This window comes from Apteryx rowi, unplaced genomic scaffold (genome assembly GCF_003343035.1).
Source record: "Apteryx rowi isolate R43461 unplaced genomic scaffold, aptRow1 scaffold_463, whole genome shotgun sequence".
Lineage (NCBI taxonomy): Eukaryota > Metazoa > Chordata > Aves > Apterygiformes > Apterygidae > Apteryx > Apteryx rowi.
Window position 1 is genome coordinate 393,004 of NW_020450720.1, and position 19,963 is coordinate 412,966.

Below are 19,963 nucleotides of genomic sequence, written 5' to 3' on the forward strand. Positions count from 1 at the left end.
ACCTCCCTTGACCTGCTGGCAACACTCTTCCTGATGCACCCCAGGATACCATTGGCCTTCTTGGCCACAAGGGCACATTGCTGCCTCATGCTTAACTTGGTGTCCACCAGCACTCCCAGGTCCTTCTCCACAGAGCTGTTTATCTGGAATATTCTTCTGCTTTCATTGTCATTGTTTCCATTTTGTCTTTTTATTTATTTGCTGCCAAATGTATCTTATCATCTTGTTGATGATGTTCCCATTATAGCAGCAGACAGCTAAATATCTAAGTCTAAGGTAGTTCACCCTGGTTTCATCTTTCATCTATTTAAAGCTATCATTCCTAATCTTGAATTACTGCTGAGAGAAAAGCTATTCTGATCAATTATCTCTTTTCTCATTTTTCTTTGTTCATTGTTTGGAACCAAGTTTCAAGGTCTGACTAGAACATAATATTAAATTTACTTCTTTTCTAGAACAAAAGAGAGAGAGTACATTTGGGTACCAAACTTGTGTTAGTTTGCACCAGCGCATGTGTTAATGAAAAATGAGATCTTGTCCTTTCTGATAGATCACAGTTACCTTTCTGCTATGCATGAGTAATGTCTGTTCACATGTAGTTCTCTGCAGTAAGCAATCATTTGAATATATACAATATATAAAATTCACATACAAGGCATACACAGGTCACATTTAGGATTTTGCTAGTTCTGCACTTTGATTTCTCATTGTATACTATGAAAAAGCCATAGTCGTAATATCCTAACCTATTTTTGTGCTTCTTACCAAGTCCCCATGCCACCACTTGCAGAGTATGATGGTTATAAAACAATGTCTCAATATAATATCATTTTTAAATGAGAACTACACCCATAATAAAAGGTGGAGTCTAACCAAAATAGATGAGAAAATTACCAGTCAGTTTACCAAATCATCATTAACAATCCTTAATAGCCACGTGAGTAATATACAAACTGGTATTAGTTGTGCAAAAATATTCTGAGTAAAGTAAAAGATGAACAAATGGTGAAACAGGGAAAGAACTAGAGTATGAGAGGCCTTTTTTTGTAAAAGAAAAAAAGTCATAAGGCAGCAAACTCAAGATCTCCATTATATTAATATCAAGAATCCTGCCCTACTTATGTCCATTTTTGAAGGCATGTATTTGTTTCTTTGGCAGTTCTCAGGAGAATCTAGATAATGGCAGCACAGGAAGCTGAGAGAGTGCCGAGAATGCTGAGGCGCCTCAACAGAGGCCCCACGTAGGTGGCCTGGAAGTACTTAGTTCATTTTCCTTATTCCTAGGCAGGTTTACTTGATGTTTTCTTGGAGGTAGAACACAAATTCTTGCCACTTTAAGCTATTCTTCCTCCAAAGTTACTTCAACTGGGGTGCTTCCAGGAAGACTGAAAGGCACATCAGTATACTTCCTACTGCTTCATGCTTTTGTCGATCGGTCAACTAGAAATATCCTTCCCCCATAGCACATTCTTGTATGACCAGGAAGAGGGTTATGACTTTCTTCTCGAACTTCCATTCTTGAACACTGACTAGACTAGTTGGCTCCAGAATGGCTATTTTAGTGATTCTCTTCAAATCTCTGCTTTAGTCAAACCATGTACAATGATTTTAAGTAGCATGAGATTCACGATTTTCAGTACAACTGCCAGGTTTCTGAGACAGCAGGGCTCCCCTGCCTTAAATCCATATACAAATAATTTACTATAGCAATGCCAATGCAGAAACAGTTACTGAAGTAAGAGAAGCAGTTCTGGAGTGAGCAGCTTCTCTGTCTTTAAGATTGGTTCTCCATGGAATCCTAGTGATCTTTCACTTTTTCTCCCCTTTCAAATCAAGATCCAATACCTGCTGGACTGACCATGTGTATGTTGCTGGTTTGCTAACAGCATCTATGCACCAGTGATTTTTCTGATCTGAATCATGGTCATGCAGAAATGAGAAATGCAGTTTTCCATCTGTGTAGTAACCTGACCTTTCAGCACCTGTCTACCTTCTCTCTGTAAATCACATTCAATAGTTAAATGGTATTGAGTTACAATCCATGATCCCAGTAATTGAAAATCTGACAGTACGCTTTTCATCCAGGGATCGCTAAACACTTCACAGGAATAGTATAAGCATTATTATTTCTATCTATGGGGGAAAATTTGACCCAGATGTGACTTTCTCAAAATTGTTTCTGTGAAGCGGTGCCAAAGCCAAGAATAATATTTGGCTCTCCCTCTATTAAGCCACATCATTTGGCTCCCATACAGAGGTGACACCAGCTATAAAAGCATTTCCAATGTATCTTTAAAGCTGGCATGACTTACTGGAGCTGAATTGTGTGGATTTTTGCCCATCCTGCAGTTCTCACCCAAGAACTTGTCTCTATGGCTACGGAAGGCATTGCTCAGTGCTACTTTAATAGAAACCCCATTCAGGCTAAGTACATTTAATTACAAAAGCTCATTGACTCTATCAGTGARCCATAGCAAAATGTTCTATCCGTGTCAAAAAAGGTATTCATCATGCCTGTAATCTCCCAAGCAGCATTCAGGCACATTCCACCTGCCACAGTCACAAAGGCCCCTCACAGGTGCAGCCCCTCACCTCAAAGAAGAAAGGTTCCTGCCAAAGCACAATTAAAGCGCACCTGGTAGTCGGCTGCAAGCACGCAGCCGGATGGAGCCGGCTGCGTGCAGGCAGGAGCAGCGTGTGCTTATTCGGAAAGGAAGGAGAGGCCATACACACAGCCATGTATTGGGCCAGGCAACCACAGAGATTTGTGAAACAAATCCTGCTGTGCAGGCTCCAGGCCCCTACCAAAGCAGGTCTTCAGAGCAACTTTCCTGACTTTCAGTGTCAAGGTTAAGGGCTGCCATCTCCAGCTGAGTGTAGAAGCCGCAAGACGGGGCCCTTGAGCTCTGCTTTGTACATGGAATGTAAATGACTGAAGCCTTTGGCCATCTGCGTTTCGATACTGATAAATAAAATCTAAATTCATGTTAACTATTAACAAGTACTACATTTCAAAATGTCTCAAACGTTAAAGGATTACTCAGCAAAACTCAAACATGTTTATATTGTATTTTGCCTGCCAAATATTCCAATAAAAGCACCTTCACATGCAGCTGAAATTCATTACAATATTCATACTTTCCAATGCCCGCAAGTTACATGGAAACTGGTGCCTAGTTTTGATTACAGGACTATGCTGAACAGAACTATGCTGATTCTTGTTCTCATCAAACAGAAATTTAAGGCCTGAACTTTAACCTTGCCCCTACCCTTCTTCTTTAAATCACAAGCTCTTTCTACTTGTGTTATGTTTTGATGTCCATTGGAAACTCCTTTACTTTACTGAAACTCCCCTTTTCTTCCTATAACACAGTTTTTCTTAAAATTCATGCATGACAAGTTTCCATTTACTTGGACTTAATAAAGCAACCAGTGGGACAAGGTTAAGCTCCAGGCTTTGCACTTCTGTTTTCTCCACAGCTTATTTAATAAGAGAAAATATTTAAATGGAATACATGAAACCTGTGAGCAGCTTAATATGCTTCACTCTGAAAGGGTTCTGATAATGTTCAGAGACAGTCATTTGATAAAATTTAATAAACTGTGTGTAAATGAATTAGGAAAATGCAGCTAAGAAAAGAGTGCCCACCTTCAGGCTCTTTGGGAAGGCCAAAATAAGTAAAAATACTTTCACTGCCAAGAATGTATCTGAAGATCGTTACTAAAGATGGTATTATAACGCTAATGCTTAACACCTCAATGCAAAGATGAGATCACTCAATTGTTTATCTTGATATCTTGAATTCATTCTTACCTTCCTTGCCTCTTTCAAGCACTGTTCTCAAAGACAAAGCACACCACTCTTTAGGTGCCACCCATCAGTGATGTTGTTCTGCCATGAAAAAAACAACAGGCATCAAACTTGACATCTTCATTTGCCCAGACTTAGTTGCTGAATTTTGGTTATGCTCTCTTACATATTATAGCATACAAGCAGTTTCTGATCTGCCATGACTTTGCCTGAATGATGGCTTGGTGACTTCAGCGGAGCTCTAAATTCACAAAATTGTAAACTGCGGATCCGGTTGTGGGATTAGGATCTTCCAGTATTTATCTGGGCAAAGCTATCCACTGAAGGGCCTTCATACATGGCAGAAGCAGGACTAAAATGTTATGACTGACTAGAGACCAATCTTCTCCTCTCAAGTAAATTAAATGAACTGTTTTGTATATTTTCCATCTTCTCCTAGGTGTTGTTGTTTCTGTTGTGATAGCCTGCATTGTGGGAGTTGTCATCATTCTTGCAGTAGCCTTTTGGCTATTCAAGAGGAAAAGGTAAGACATCTTGTTGTCATGTCACAGAAGGAGAAGCCAAACCAAATCCTTGTTCTGACACAAGGAAGTGCTTGTGTGCCTGAAACCTTCAGCATTTTTTCCAGTGGAAATGGTGGATCTTTTAGGGGAGATATGATCTCTCCCTACAAGCTTTGATTTGTTTTTGCCATGGTAGATGCTATTTCTCCTGTATCATATACTCCAAACTAATCCTATTTCATTGCCAGCAAAATACATTTACATGGCTGAAAGGTCTCTATTTGCTGTGACTTTTGTGCCACAATGGCCACCCTTCTGCCATTTAAGAACAGTAGCCCCCTCGTTGCTTTGAACTTAAAAATAATTACTTTAACGACGTTCATGTAAAACCTTAAAACATACAATGACAAGAAATAGGCAAGAGTATGTGACTACCCAGAGAAGACAAAAACACTTTAGCTACCAACTACTTCCACAAGCAAAAGCTAGGAAATGAGTGTCCCTTTCCAGACTACATGGGACAAGCAGGCTGGCTAGATAACAGACTTACCTGATTTTTCCAGCACTCAATTGCCATTTGTTCTTTTTCCTGGTCTTTTTGCTAGAGTTGCTGCTTTTAATTGCTCTTTGAATTCTTTCATTTTTTCCTAGAACAATAAGTCAAACAAGAGGGGAATGAATTTTTAGAGAAAACCCCTTCCAAAGGTCACATCATTTAAGGGAAAGAAATACGTACTGACAGAGATAATTTAGCCAGACTGTTTCCATCAAAGTCACATTCTGGAAAAAAGACTAAGACAACTAACTTTCCTACAGCATGCTCATATCCCTTCACAATCAGCATCAACTTTGTTGCACAGAATGTGTTTTCCTGAAATATTTGTAACAGTAATCTACTGTGACAGTTTTACCGGTACAGAGAAAAAAACACCTCATGCATGCATAACAGACATTTTAAATAACCAATGGTGCTTTTCCTTCATTGCAATTTCAAATATCTTAATACAATTGTTTTGTTTTAGCTGCAAAAAGGGAGAAGACAATACAGGAGTCATCTACAAGCCAGGCAGGGACAAGGAGGAAGAAGATACCTCCGAAATATGAGATCCTTCTTTGTCAAAAAAGCCCCTTTTCACTAATAGCACTGACAGAATTTTGCATTGGCAAACAGGTCTCATGTTCCTGGCTAATGATAAATCTCAAGACTTTTCAAAAAAACTAACAGCCAAAACATTTTTGTAGCTCTTGTTCTCTGGTTTTTGGGGAGATACGATCCGTGAATACTCCTGAGAGTAAATTCCTCCCCACGTTCTTTTCATGTTGGCCGTCTGCTGGGTCTTTTAATTGATTTTACAGTTAATACTAAACTCCAATTTTATGGTTTGTTTAGCACCGATTTTCCCACAAGTATTCAAAGCTGGAGACATTCATCAAGCTACAAGCACTCTTCCCTACTAAATACAGGGAGGATAACCCAGGAACAACATCATGAATATAGACAAGGTAAAGGGCAATGTGTATCTGAGTTATTGTCAGATCAAGATTTGAACCAGGCTGGTCAGCTGATACAGTGTTTTAAATCACAGCAAATGATGGTATCACATCCACCACTGAGTTTGCAACAGTCGGAAATATTAGAGGAAAAGGCAAGTGTAAATGCAGAGAGATCCGCATGGACTGTTAAAGGGGTTCAGCACAAAGACTCAGTGCTGAAAACACAGATCTACTGCTTGAGGAATGACCCTCTTTCCAGTCATTATACAGCCTCACAAATCTGTTATGGAGGTCAGTCATCAGAATGACCGTATGTCTGCTGGCCTGGCACGGGAATTACGGAGGCATCTTGTCAGTCTTTCATTATGTCTTATTATCCTGATCTTATTTGTAGTGTGCACGAGTGATGTTGAGATAAGGCAGTTGCTGCTACTTTTAAGCAGACTAATTTCTATTTAATCATTAAATCTTGATTGATTTTACAGCATATATTATAAATGCAATTATACAGTAGAGGTTGCTGATTTAGTTCTCTGGATTCAGTAATTCAATTATTAGAAGGTAATTAAAATTGTCACTTCAAATCTCATAAACTAGATACTCTGAATCTCATTATGCATTTTTGAAAGCAAGAACCTAACTGCCTCCACTGAAGACAATGTGAAATGTGCTACTGCCTTGAGGAAGAACAGGGTTAGCCGGTTCAGTACTGCACCTATACAGAATCCCTCCGGAACTGGACATCTGAAGGGAGGCACGGAAATGCCTGCACTTGAGCAGACATGCAGGACATGATTCAAGGCAGGGACCCACCTAAGATAATTCCAAGTCTGAGTGCCAGTACACACCGGCTACTGAGGAAATTCCAATCTGAATTTTACACTTAGATCCACTTTCCATTCATATTTATGTGCTCCCTCAGTAGCAACACCGTCATATTTGTGATTTTAAATAAATAAATAAATTGTGATTACATGTGTTTTCTCCTTTAGATTTCAGCATGCAACTAAATAATGATGAAAATTTTTCAGTGTAATTGAACTGACATCCAAAATATGGATTAGATTCAGTGAAGAAAAAAAGTAAAGCTGCAGCTGAGAGGTTCTTGAAGCAGAAGGATGAGCCACCAGCAAATACCCTCCCCTTCCCCACAAATTACTAATCAGAAATGTCTGGATAACATAGAATGGCAATTTCCAAACTGACACTGGCCTCTTACATGAAGCATGGTGAAAATGGCTCCAGCACATGCATATGGCCCAGTGAGAGGTGGGAATTTCTGCCGGTAACAAAACTAACCAGCTTTGGCAGCTCTTGGCTGTGCAGCCATTTGGGCTGCAGCAACTAAATCCAATCTCAGTTCTCTCTCATGTAAGCTGGACAACAAAAACACAGTTTCAAATTATGTTTTGCATAAACTCAACTGACGCACGTCAGGCAGGGCCTAAGCCAGTTTTAAAAGTACACAGGCCTGTACACCAGTAATTGACTTTATTTTCCAACCTGTGAGAACAAAACCGGCCTCCCTGTCAACAATGAATCRTGATGAGCTTCACTGAGTGCACAGGTTTGTACAGATGTTTCCATGTATGTACAAACCTTAATACTGACAAAACAAAGACCATATGTATCCATGGAATATGATACGCTGCAGCAAATAACCTTTCAGTGTACAAAGCTAAATCCATTTCTGGCACATGTATTTCAACTAATTCATTCCTTTTCAAAAACTGAACTTCATTAGCCACGCTGAGATGCAAACCATTCGTATGGTTTAAGCTGCAAATGCAGGTTCAGCAATACCACAGGTCACCTGCGTGCTGCTGGACGTGTTACGAATTGGTTGTACAAACAAGCAGTTCTCTATCTCACTAACAGCCCTGGCATTTAACTGAAGTATGCACCTGTGGCCCCATTTGCTCCCTGCCTTAGAGTATCTACAGACCTGGAGAGTAGCAGGTAGCACTGCTTAACACCTGTGTCCCTCCCAYGTCTGCTGAACCCTCACCTAAAACACTGCTTACTTTTTGCCTCATTCTGCTCCTTCCCTCGCCCCCAGCTGCTCGAAGCATCCTCCCTCACTGTGCTGAGCCTCAGCCTTGCTCCCCAGAAGACATCCCAGATCCTGGGAMTCTCCCAGGCAGCCAGAGAATTCGGGCCGCAGGGTGAAACCTTCGGACTGAAAATACCGCTGGGGGGCAGGTCACAGCAAAGGCCCCGAGCCCTGGGGCTGCGGCAGGATGAGGGGGCGCGTCACCGTGCGCCCCTGCCCCGCTTGCAGACGTGTTCAGCGGCTTGTCAAACACGCCAGCTGCGCGCAGCACAGCGCCCGCTCTGCTGTCCCTGGCGCGGGGACAGCAACCTCCCCGGCGGGGAGAGGAGAGGCCGTGGAAGACAGGGCTGTAACTGTGCCAGTCATATCACTGCAGCTGCAGTGCCTGCGAGCGTCACTCAGACACCTGAACCAGGACTTGCAGGGCTGCTGCGTCTGTAGCTTGCTCCCGCTCCATCTTGAGCCAGAAAAGATGATGCACAAACTGCCCACAAAAATGACTTCAAAGATGAACCTGGAACCTTAAGAATGCAGGACAGATTTTGGTCTAAACACTGTCTGGCATACAAAATTAATCTATCATTACTTTTTAAATGAAACTGAGTTGATTGATAGAATTTATAACACTATTTGGATCACAAGATCACATAATTTTCTAACTGATGCAAAGAGCCCCAAGGCTGGATTTACTGTATTTTCCCAACCTGTATTTGGCCTGAAGTTGGCTGTTCCTCTTTCAGACATGAAAATATCATGCATCTAAAAGTTCCATGATTTTTCACATTATATCATGTAAGAAAACAACCATTATTACCCTCTTTGCAAACAGTGGCTATCTTAGCCGCCAATTAAGTTGTATCTTTTAAAAATCAAATCTGCAAGACTTCTGCCGTATGCTAAGATGGTTATTATGAAAGTGTTTGTCCAGTAGCAGCCACTTGGTATTTAAAATGCCATCTGACATCTCAACCRTTTAGAAGTCATGCATTAGTTCTTTTCTGTTGTTAGAACAGATAATGCTTAATAATCAAATAAAAAAAATCTCTACCACATGTTTATCCGATTGTAGAGAAAATAAGAGGCAACCACTACATCCTATGGACAGGCTGTGAACTATTCGATAGCCAGATCTGTACTGACTGGCTATAGGGCCTGGAACTATCATGTCACTGTCTGCCCTTGGTTCCTCATCAAATATAGATGGCCTTGGGTTGTAAAGCATCCTGAGTCTTCAAAATGGTGTTATTTAAAAGTCACCATGTGAGAAGGTAAGCGTACCAGTGTCAGAAATCTAATTATTGTTTCTCGCTTATCCCTTAAAATCAAACTAACAAAAAAAACCCTAAAAACCACTACCATAAATTTTTTTTTCCCATCTGGTAAAACCAGAAAAAAAATTGCAGAATAGTCTTCAAAAATTAATTCAAATTTCAAATTAAAAAATATTTTAAAAAATTCTTATTCCCTTCATTGTAGAGGCACAGCAGTATTTAAAGTTTCCATACCTCCAATTCATACCTAGCAGCCTCAGTGGAACCTTTTTGCTCTTTGCATCAAGATAATCTTCTCAGATGAGTGTAAAACCCATAGTTATATTACACCCTAAGTGCTTCTCAGCATTCCAAAATCCAGACAGGAAACAAAGATTATGAAAACAATAGAACAACATCAACCTGGAGTGACAGGGCTTTAAACATGTGGACAGATGTGCCTTCTCCAAGCAGCTGTGTTGATAGTAGAGGTTCTTGCCCATCAGCCCGATCTCAGCAGCTCAGCAGCATCCCTTGATAGAGGTTGCTTTTCCAATAATAGCCAGCTGACCTTTACCTGTTACATCAAAAACAAGCCACATTAGATTAAGCAACAGGTGTTTGCTAAATTGGTAATTTCTTCTACAAGCACAGCTAAACCCATAACAGAACATCTGCCTTAGAGATTAACATTTCTACAGTCTTGATTCAAACCAACATTGCCAATAACCTTCAATAAATAGCAAGTTATGTCACCTCCTTTCCTTGGTATCTGTATCAGTCCCAATCCCCTCTAATTTTCATCCCTTGCAATCTTCATGGTTTAACTATTTAAAACCATTTAAACTATTTAAAACACATCAGCTATTCAAAAAGCATGTTCTTGGCTTATATGGGTATGATCTGTGCTGATATGAACCTTAGGTGCTAATTATTATGAATGAATCTGACAGTGACAAATTATCACAGGAAAGCTAATTTCAAAATCGATTTCACTTTAATTGTCAAAAATGATAGCAGTGTAGTGTAATTTTATAGCATATATACACTATGGCTCTAGCTCTGCACGGGGTATAAGATTCTGTGCACCAAACTCTGGTAGATGAATATGTAGGTTTTAGATTCCTCCCCCATCAGCCTGCAAAAATAAAGGAAGCTTTTGAGTGAAAGGAGAAATAACTTATTAATTTGTTATACACGTAATTTAGGAGCATACAGCCAAATATATTGATTTTCACAGTATTTTTCTTTCACATAAATAAGCATTTAAAGATCATCTTATTGAAATGTTTGAAATTACTCAAAAAGTAGCATTTGTGTGCTAAGGGGAATATTGTTTACTCTTTGAATACAGGTGCTTACAGACAAGAACAGATAATAAATCTTTTAATGTTGTTGCTTTAGTTTCTCTTCTTTCTCCTAGAAGAGTAACATTTTTATTAATATTTTATCCTCAGTGCAGCTAATTAGAAACACTGATCAATTGCTCTCTTTCGTGTGCAGCATCCTTGGCATCTGTAAAACATATGTAAATACTTGAGGCAAGTAATATATGCTTCCTGTGAGGGAACGTCTCACGTTGTCAGTAAAGAAAGCATATTATACATTAGGCAAAAAGTATCTCCTTTAGACCTATTTCTTTAAAAAATAAAAAGAACAAAATGAAGAGGGATTCATACAAATCATTGTCCTGCTACTCCCACTTGTAACTCTAATTGCATGAAGTGCTCCTAAGAAATCCATATTGCCTTTGAAAATGCAAGCACATCAAAATTATTGTCTTTTTTTGTTACTACTATATTCTCCATTTATACTGCCAATGGTCCCGGAGCTAAAAAAGTCTAGAATTGCATGTTTTCTTGGTTCCTTAGCCACTATCATTTTTTAATACTTTCCAGGATATTTGTTTGTCATTCTCACGTGCACAACATTGCAGACGTACAGAAAGTCAGACATAATCAGAAACACAGATGTAGTTAACATACTATTGTAATAAATCAAATCGACTTATAAAAATTGCAGTTCACTCCTTCCTTTTAAACGGAATTAGCCACTTTGGAGATTCCAATAGCAGAAATCAAGCCTAAATAACTGAAGCCAGAAGAGAAGTAAGAAAACCGTTACTGAGCAGCCAGACGCCACAAGGGGTGGAGAGCCCTCCTCCATTTCCTTGTGATAGAGGGAAACCCATTTCTTTGTGTTAGGGTGTACCTATAATGCGGTTACACAACCTCAGGTCCAAACTCGAGTGTTAATTTCCTGCGAGCAAAGAGGAATCTCACCACAGAGGTGCCGCAGGGCCTGCGCGCTTCCTGCCCCACAGAGACATTTAGCCCCCCAGGAAGAGGTTATCAAACTAGCAGCTACCTGTTTGTCTTTTTTTCTTCAGAAATGAGAACTTACTTCACAGCTTCTTATCGTAGCTTACATAACAAATTTTGAAGTCAACATGACACAACTTTGTTTCAACTGGTAGTCAGTCAGATTATCCTACTAAAACTTATGTACACTGGGCCCACAACAAAAATCATTTTATTTTCACATTTCCTTCACTATGTGAACAGCAAAGAGGAACAACACACTTTGCAAAACTAAGTTTATTTCAAAATTTGACCAGGAAGCATTGAGTTCTATATGTTTCGTATCTAATGCACACACACACACACACACACACAAAAGGATTACTTTTAATATTTTCACCTAGAAGTTATTGTCCTCTAAAGGAAATATTAGAATCTGAAAAAGCCTATTAAATATAGAAGCGTTAAAAAAAATAAATCTCCTAACTTTGGCTAAGACACTGAAGGAAACGGAGTCATTTTGTTATTGCATCTGTTGCAAGGCTTACTGTGGATTTACCCCTTCTGTTCTTGAAATATTTGGGTAGGTTGTTCCAATTTGAGCCTGAATGCCTCCGCTGAGGTAACTCCAGCTCCCCCTCTCACCTTCCACCCCTTCGCCCTCCTGGCTTCTCTACCACAGCACTTGCAAGTCTCCCCAGCTTCTTCCAAGCCCGTATTAGCTCTGACTTCATCACCTCCTCCTCCTCAGGGGGTTTCGGGTCCCCCCAGGTCTTCTCTTCCCCCTCCGGAGCGGAGGAGGCAGCAGCAGACAGGGCTGCTCTGGAGCGATGCGCTCCTCGGGTCGCTGCTCAACACGTGGGCGCTAATTAGCCGCCGGCCGCGGGCGGCCGGACACGACACCGCTGCTCCCTCAGCGGGGACTCTGCACCGCCGCGCTTCGCTCCCAACCGCTCGCTAAACTTGTACGGACTTTACCTCTTTGCCAGACTTGTGGAAATCGGCCAAAGGGTTTCAAAGATATTGGGGGTAAACTGAGAGTAGCACAGTCAGCAAAGCAGCGTTTGTCAAAAAAAACAAAGCAAATAAATAGGGTACAAACAGATACTACTTTCTCCATTTTTTGCAAAGACATTGCATGCAGGCTGGGAATCGTGGCAGCGGTCCCCTCGTCCAGGTGTTGAAACAGGCAATGGGGAAAACGCCATTTCTTATACAGCCAGCCCTCTTCCCACACGGGGCTGCGTGCCAGTTTTGGTAACTGCCAGCACCGGCAGCAGGAATGTGCTAACAGCAGGTCCAAACCCTCAGCCCCGTGCTGGCAAGGTAAAAAACACCCAGCCGTTCTGCAGCTCTCCCAGCAGCCAGCCTCTCATGCCTGCCGCCCCATCACCTTCCCCTGCAGCGACGCACCATCTCTCTCGCACGTCTCGTGCTGCCCGTGCTTTTCCAGACATAACTGAAGATATTTTACAAGTATTATATTTCATGAAATAATTAAAATAATTTTTAAGTAATAAAATTTTATACAATTCCAGAAGAAAATTGTAAACATTTATTTTTATGCGTTGAATATATTTTAAAAATTCAGCATATGACTTAACTGTGGTTTATTTTTTTACCATGAATATAGCTTGGGACATAAAAATTCAAAAGACACTGTGAGGTTTCTATTAATAACCTGCAGAGAATATTTAAATCTTAATAACACTCTCACTTCATTTTACTTGCCTTGGTTTTCCTTCTATTTTAAAAAAGACCAACATTTTTCTACATTGCTAGAAAATGTAAAGTGGGGACATAATCTGCCCCACAGACCTCTTTAGGCCATATTTATATGTTCTACATTTGGAAAATGCCAGATAATCAGAAACATTAAAGGAAAGCAGAACCTGACTCCTTGTACCAGGTCTGGCAGCCTACTCAACGAGTAAACATTTACAGACAGATCTCAAATTCACCACGCTTTGATTAAGCCCAACGAAAGCAACCAGAAGACTTTGCAAGGCACACACGAGACTTCCCACCACGTTCACCTTCCGGACTCCACGGAAGCGGCCGGGATGGCGGGACGGCTCGCAGGCTGCACAGCACGAGGTGCCGGGAGTGGCGCGGGCTGCCACCGCCACGGCTCAAACGCCCGATACGCTCGAGCGTCTGCTTCTTTAGCGTGAACGTCTATTATGTGCAAGGCTCTTAAAATAAATCAGAAGTAACAAAGCGATGGTGCCTTGAAAGCCTCGGGGCAGCAAGGCGCTCACCTAACCAGTTACATGTTTTGGTGGTGCCAGTTTTAGGTTGTTTAATCACATTACAAGCCCTTCTCGACCCTCCTGGACACTCAAGGCCTGCTCACATTATAACCTACAACTGTAACTCCCTTACTGCATAGCTTTGGACAACTTATTTATTTACTACCTTTTCTGAAACCTATAAAGGTTTTCTGTTACTAACCTAACTCATTGCACCTTGGCCACTCATATAAAAAGAAAAACTTTCCACCACAATGTGACAGCTACACTTTCATGATATTGTTTCTCACTCAAAGATGACTGTTGGCCAGCAAATCAACAGCTGAATATCAGGCTGCCTTACATCATTCAAAATAAGTAATTTTATTGATGAAAAGAAGTCATGTAAATGTTAAGTTTTATTTTGCTCTCTGCTTGACCTATTAAAAAAAGTATCAAAACCATTTTGCAAAATTGATTTTGCAACCCTATTTATGACCAAATAAACAGAAAAGTAATTAGTTAAACTTGAAGATAATACCCACAACTTATACCCAATTCTTAACCAGCACGAGTTGTAACAATAGACTAAATTACCATATAGCTTTTTAATGTGAAACTATGAAGCAAAAGTTTCCAGGTCAGCTTTTAGCCCTTTGCATTACATTGTGCAAAGTTATTTCTGTGGTACCCTACGACTAGAGCTGCATACATAAATGAGCCACTGTTAACCCTGTTCTTTAAAATTGTTCGTACAGTCAAAGAGAACTATAGAGCAATTATCAGTGGATGAAAACTGCTATAACTCAACTGAAGTAACTCATATCATAATTCACATTAGCTGAGTCCCCCCAAAAGAACCCCCAAAATCTAATTCTTTTGTTTCCTTTTAAAACATAATTAACAACTTCTATTAAAAATAGCATGCAGGACAAACTATTTGTAATTCCAAAGAAGTCAAATGGCACCATCTAGTGACTAATGATCAGAAAATGAAGTCAGGAAGGTTGTTACTTCTTTTACTTCCTCACAATACCAGGCATTCAAATTTGGAAACAATAGCAAAAGGAAATGTAAAAATAAACATGAATTCTGGAACACTTATTATGGAAAAAGGAATTGAAAGCCAAGTATTAACTCAAGGGTTATTTTTCTACAAAACTATGTATTTGTAGTTTTTAGTACTTTATAATGTTTTGGGAAGCATATGCAATATAAATTTAATAGTCACTGTACATACTACTGACTCAAATGTTTTCCTAGGAAAGCCAAATGCTTTTTAAGCTGTGGCAACAACAGCTAATTACAAAGGTATCTAGCAATTAATGTTAACATATATAGGAGTCAAAATTTATTAATAAAAACTGGGTAACTTTGGATGCACCCAGCTCATCACTGATATAATCAAGTAAAGCAGTGGCCCCTCTTTTCAACTAGTAACACACTATTTTTGCACAGGCACCATGATCCCAAGTGTGCATGTTCACCGACTCACGTTTCCAGCAGACTGCTTAAAAGCTGCCAGCAGAAAAAATTTCTAAGCTGTTTTTATAGAACCAAACTGTACTGATTCTGTATACATTGTGTACTTTTTATAAAGTCTTCAAGGAACTCATCCACAAGCAAACTACAGACTACTCTCTTCTGTGTTTTTCTTAAACAAATGTACTGAAAGAAAGTTAAAATTTAGTCACATGAGGTGACTGAACTGCTTTTTTCTCAAAGTCATATGCTCTCTGCGGTACTATCAAAGAGAGTTTTTCCTTTAGAAATTGCTGTACAAAAAGAGAAAGAGTGAAGGAGGTTGTGCAGTGGAGATTTTATAACCTTCAGGAATTTTTCACTAATGTTTTCTGCCTTGTTCTTTGCATTTATTAAATACACACAGAAAGCAAGGAACAGTTTCTCGCTTTGCAAGCAAAATTAAGTCTCTAGCAACTAAAAAAAAAAAAACGTAAAAAGTGGGACAGGTTAAAATTAAAGCATCAGAGAACTATCTATTTTTATATATTGAGAGGGTGAACCTTGTGAAGAACATTACAGTGTTCTTGCAGCTCTGTTCAGCTTCTCACTTATTCATATTTTCAAGGGTAACAGATACAGCAGGGCAAGGGATACTATTTCTAACAACAAGAAAGATAAGCAAGACAAACTGTATATTGTGACAGCCTCAAAAGCCATTAAGAAACGCAACAAGCAGGAGAACTGGCATTGCCCCGTACTGCTGCAATCCTCAGCTGTTGCCCCCACACGCAGGGAAATCACAGAAGAGTCAGCTACCACCAACCTACTACAGGCATGGATAATATTCCAAGAACTTTTGGATAAAATCCTTTCTGGTTAGTACTGCACTGGGTTAAGCTACTTAATTTTATCCACTGTAACGCACGCAGCTGGCCCAGAACAAATCATTTCTCTATTTCTACGAATCAGCTCACCACCCGGATACCTATTTTAGCTTTAGCAAAGCACAGAAACGGACGTACGTACGTTTCAACGGCCTGCCCTTCCTCTTTTCAGTCTGATTTCAGTTCAGGGTGAAAGTGCTGTCTGCAAGAACAGTCTTTGGCTGACACAYGCTAACAACAGCCCTCTCCTCATCTGTCTGTCGAGAACACCAGCAGAGCTCACTAACAACTTGTACAAAAAAATGTATGAAAACTTTACTTGCATATACCGATGGGTATTATTTATAACATAACAATGGCAGTTGCTTTAAATATCATGGAGACAAACACAGGGTAAGTCTACAGACTCCCATTCAAAATGATGTCTTTTTCTTAGCCCAATGTCAGCTAAAGATGCACTCTAATTTGACAGTCATGGGAATAAAAGAGCAAATGTTTCTGGTCACAAAAACAGTCAAATAAGGAAAAAACAGATGGTAAAAAGCTCTAGTTTATGTTTGAGTATTTTCAGATTCTAAAAATTTATATGAATACCCTGAAGGAAAAAGCATGTAAATAGTTACAAGAGAATACATGCACAAATACGCTTTTTTAAGGACAAGATGTCATCATAATTTTTCTTTGAGTTGCACTAAACTTCTGACAAACTAATGCTTACCCACTAAATTAGTTATATAATTACAGAGAGCTACATTAAACCCCTCCCTGAAAATAAAAGGATAAAAGATAATTTCTACCACTTAATGCCTAGTAATAAGGGATTCACTTGCAGTTAATTCACTCACAGTTAAATTTTAGGACTCTGCATGCCTTGAGGCAAAAGCAGCATAAGCTTTCACATGAAAAGTCAGATTTGAATTAAATTCATCTTGACTTGACTAAAGTTGGCATAAAATTTTAATTAGAATCCTAGAGTTAGATTTTCTCAGATCTATACTTAATCTCATAAAAATACGTCACTGTGCAATCATCACCCTTCTAATAGCTTATACGATTAAAATATTATACATACATATATATATATACACAAAGTCTCCCACGGACTATCTGTTGTTGCGGGACGTGTGCTAGGGGCTCTCTAAGAAGATGACTGAACGAACAAGGTCCCCGCTGACTGACGCCACCTTACTCAAGTTCATGCAGCCACACGCAGACCCGTACCAGAAGAGAGGAGGCGCTGCGGGGAGTCCCCACACCTGCCGCTGTGCCTGGCCCCAGGGGCCAGCCAGCATGTTCACAAGAGAAAACACCCCRCTCACACTCCCAAAACCCAGCCCCGATACTAGAAAGAGGAAACAAACCCAAAAAAACTCTGAAGAATCTCCTCTTTCATTCCCATATTCCACCTTTGCAGGAAACTGGTTTCTTTATAGTGAACGCTAGATAATCTTAATTTCATATTTTTATGAAAAACTCTTCATGTTTAAACTGAATTGGGATAGAAAAATATTGTATAGAGAAAATTAATAATGCCTTGGCTCACCAATGCCTTACTAAAGGGATGTATAAAATGCAAAATATTCTATTCACAGATCAAGATCTCTAAGTACTAGACACTCAAAAATATGAAGTTAAAGTTCAAGTCACCAAAAAAGTTATAATAAGGGCACAAGCTAGGAGAAAATTATAAAAGATAATACACTATGAAACAGACAAAAATCATAAAAGATATTTACTATTTGAATACAGAAATTATGAAGAGTATAACATTTAACTGGCATTAAGTGATAATTACATGATAAAGTAAAAATCACYGAGCGCTACACGCCTAAACTGTGCATGCAATCTCAGGTCAGTGACGTAAGCTGTTGCTTTTGCACTCAACCGTATTCACTCATCTGACATTTTATACAGCTGTCACAAGACAATTCATCATGATATAAGAGGTTCCCATATGATACTGCAAGCCACTTCTCAGCAACTTACCAGCCTCTGTCAACTTTGTGTTCTCATTTAGACAGAATTTAAAAAAAGGGGAAAAACATTTTAAAAGGTCAAAGTAAACATTTGATTCTATATCCTTAAGTAAAATGCAGTTTGGAAAGTTTATTGGCATTTAATCAGTTTAATCTTTTTAGAAAGAGCTATGATGTCATATATTGAAGAAAACTGGCAAGCAGTAATAACAATAAAACATGAAAATATCAAAATATATGATTGAAATGGAGTTTTCTCTAACTAAAACTAATTTTTAATGAAGAGCCATAATAAATGAAATCCAAGCTATTTAGTTCTAACTTGTCTTTCTTTCTTGTGGTGGCCTTTATTATGTAAGTTATAAGTTCATGGGCTGATCCTTTTGTTAACTCTATTGGTCGTAATTGATCTCCAATTTGTATCATAGATTCAAATTTAAAAATTACAGTTTGGAAGTTTTATTAGTGGCCTTAAGGCTGCAACCACTGTATTTTCTATTATTAAACCCAACTCTTGGGAAAGCATGTCGCCGTAAGAGAACTGCTGATCTTGAATACTGTTATCAATCTGTCTAGTATGACTCCATATTTAAGGATCTCCAGCAAATGGGAGATACCATATGACTTACTTTAAAAGTCTGTAGTAGGCAAATTGGGATAGTTCTTGGAGCAGAAAAGAAAACACCACTCCAGAGACGAGCACATTTTTCTGTACTGATGCATTATGGCTACCACCAACTTGCACAGCAACAAGCCACACAGGGGAAGAAAGCAGCAGGAGAGCAGGCAGCAGAAGGACCTAGACTCAAAGAAGAAAAAAAAGCAACTGTTATTCATACTGTATTTCCCATTAGCATCTTAAATTTCTAATAAGGATCTGCATGAGGCAAATACATTGGTTAGGGAGTAGGAGAGCAGATACCACAACAAAAGTACATTCTAAAGAAGAGTGATTTTCCCACGAAAAGAAACTGCTTTTTAAGAATAATTTGACTAGCAATTTCATTTCTGATGTGGACAGCGTGGTTAAAAACCAGTTAAAGAACCCTACTTACCCATGCAAACTGAACTACTGCAGAACAAGGACAGATCAGCCTGATTACAGAGAAGCAGGACCAGCCTCTAGAAACATCTGCTTCCTGCCTTACCTGAGGTTCTTGGGAATACCTGCCAGGCACTGAAAATGAAACAACTGCAACGTGCAACAGATTTTGAAATGTGTATGAAAAAAACGAGGGCATGTCTGAATGTTGGAGGCAGAACCAGGCCAAGCCTGTGAGGAGGGACCACGGTGTGAGGTGGGACCATGGCGCGAGGGGGGACCATGGTCGAGGAAGGACCATGGTGTGAGGAGGGACGACGGTGTGAGGAAGGACCATGGCGTGAGGAGGCACCATGGCATGAGGAAGCACCATGGCACGAGGAAGCACCATGGCACGAGGGGGGACCATGGCGCGAGGAGGCACCATGGTGCGAGGAGGTGCCACGGTGTGAGGAGGGGCCATGGCGCAAGGGGGGGGACCATAGTGTGAGGAAGGACCATGGCACAAGAAGGGACCATGGTGAGAGAAGGGACCATGGTGTGAGGAGGCACCATAGCGCAAGGAGCTACCATAGCACGAGGGGGGACTATGGTGTGAGGGGGAGCCATGGCATAAGGGGGGAGCACGGCATGAGGAGGCACCATGGTGCGAGGAAGCACCACAGTGTGAGGAGGGGCCATGGCACGAGGAGGCACCATGGCACGGGGAGGCACCACAGTGTGAGGAGGGGCCATGGCGCGAGGAGGCACCATGGCGCGAGGAGGCACCACAGTGTGAGGAGGGGCCATGGCGCRARGAGGCACMATGGCGCGAGGAGGCACCACAGTGTGAGGCGGGGCCATAGCACGAGGAGGCACCATGGCGCGAGGAGGCACCATGGCGCGGGGCTTCGCCTGGTCCCGGCCAGCGCAGGCGGGGTGACCGCGCGGCCCGGCGCCCCCGCTCGCCCGCCCG

At 40.5% G+C, this 19,963-nt stretch overlaps 1 protein-coding gene across 1 annotated transcript in view; it reads left to right on the forward strand.

Annotated features, from left to right (window-relative positions):
- The window catches only part of CA12 (carbonic anhydrase 12), a 28,631-nt gene extending 23,213 nt beyond the window's left edge, over window positions 1-5,418 (forward strand). The window contains exons 9-10 of the mRNA XM_026077844.1: window positions 4,251-4,335; window positions 5,337-5,418. Of these exons, the coding sequence (XP_025933629.1) occupies window positions 4,251-4,335; window positions 5,337-5,418 (167 nt within the window). The remainder of the gene's footprint in view (window positions 1-4,250; window positions 4,336-5,336) is intronic.
- The last annotated feature ends 14,545 nt before the right edge of the window (window positions 5,419-19,963 follow it).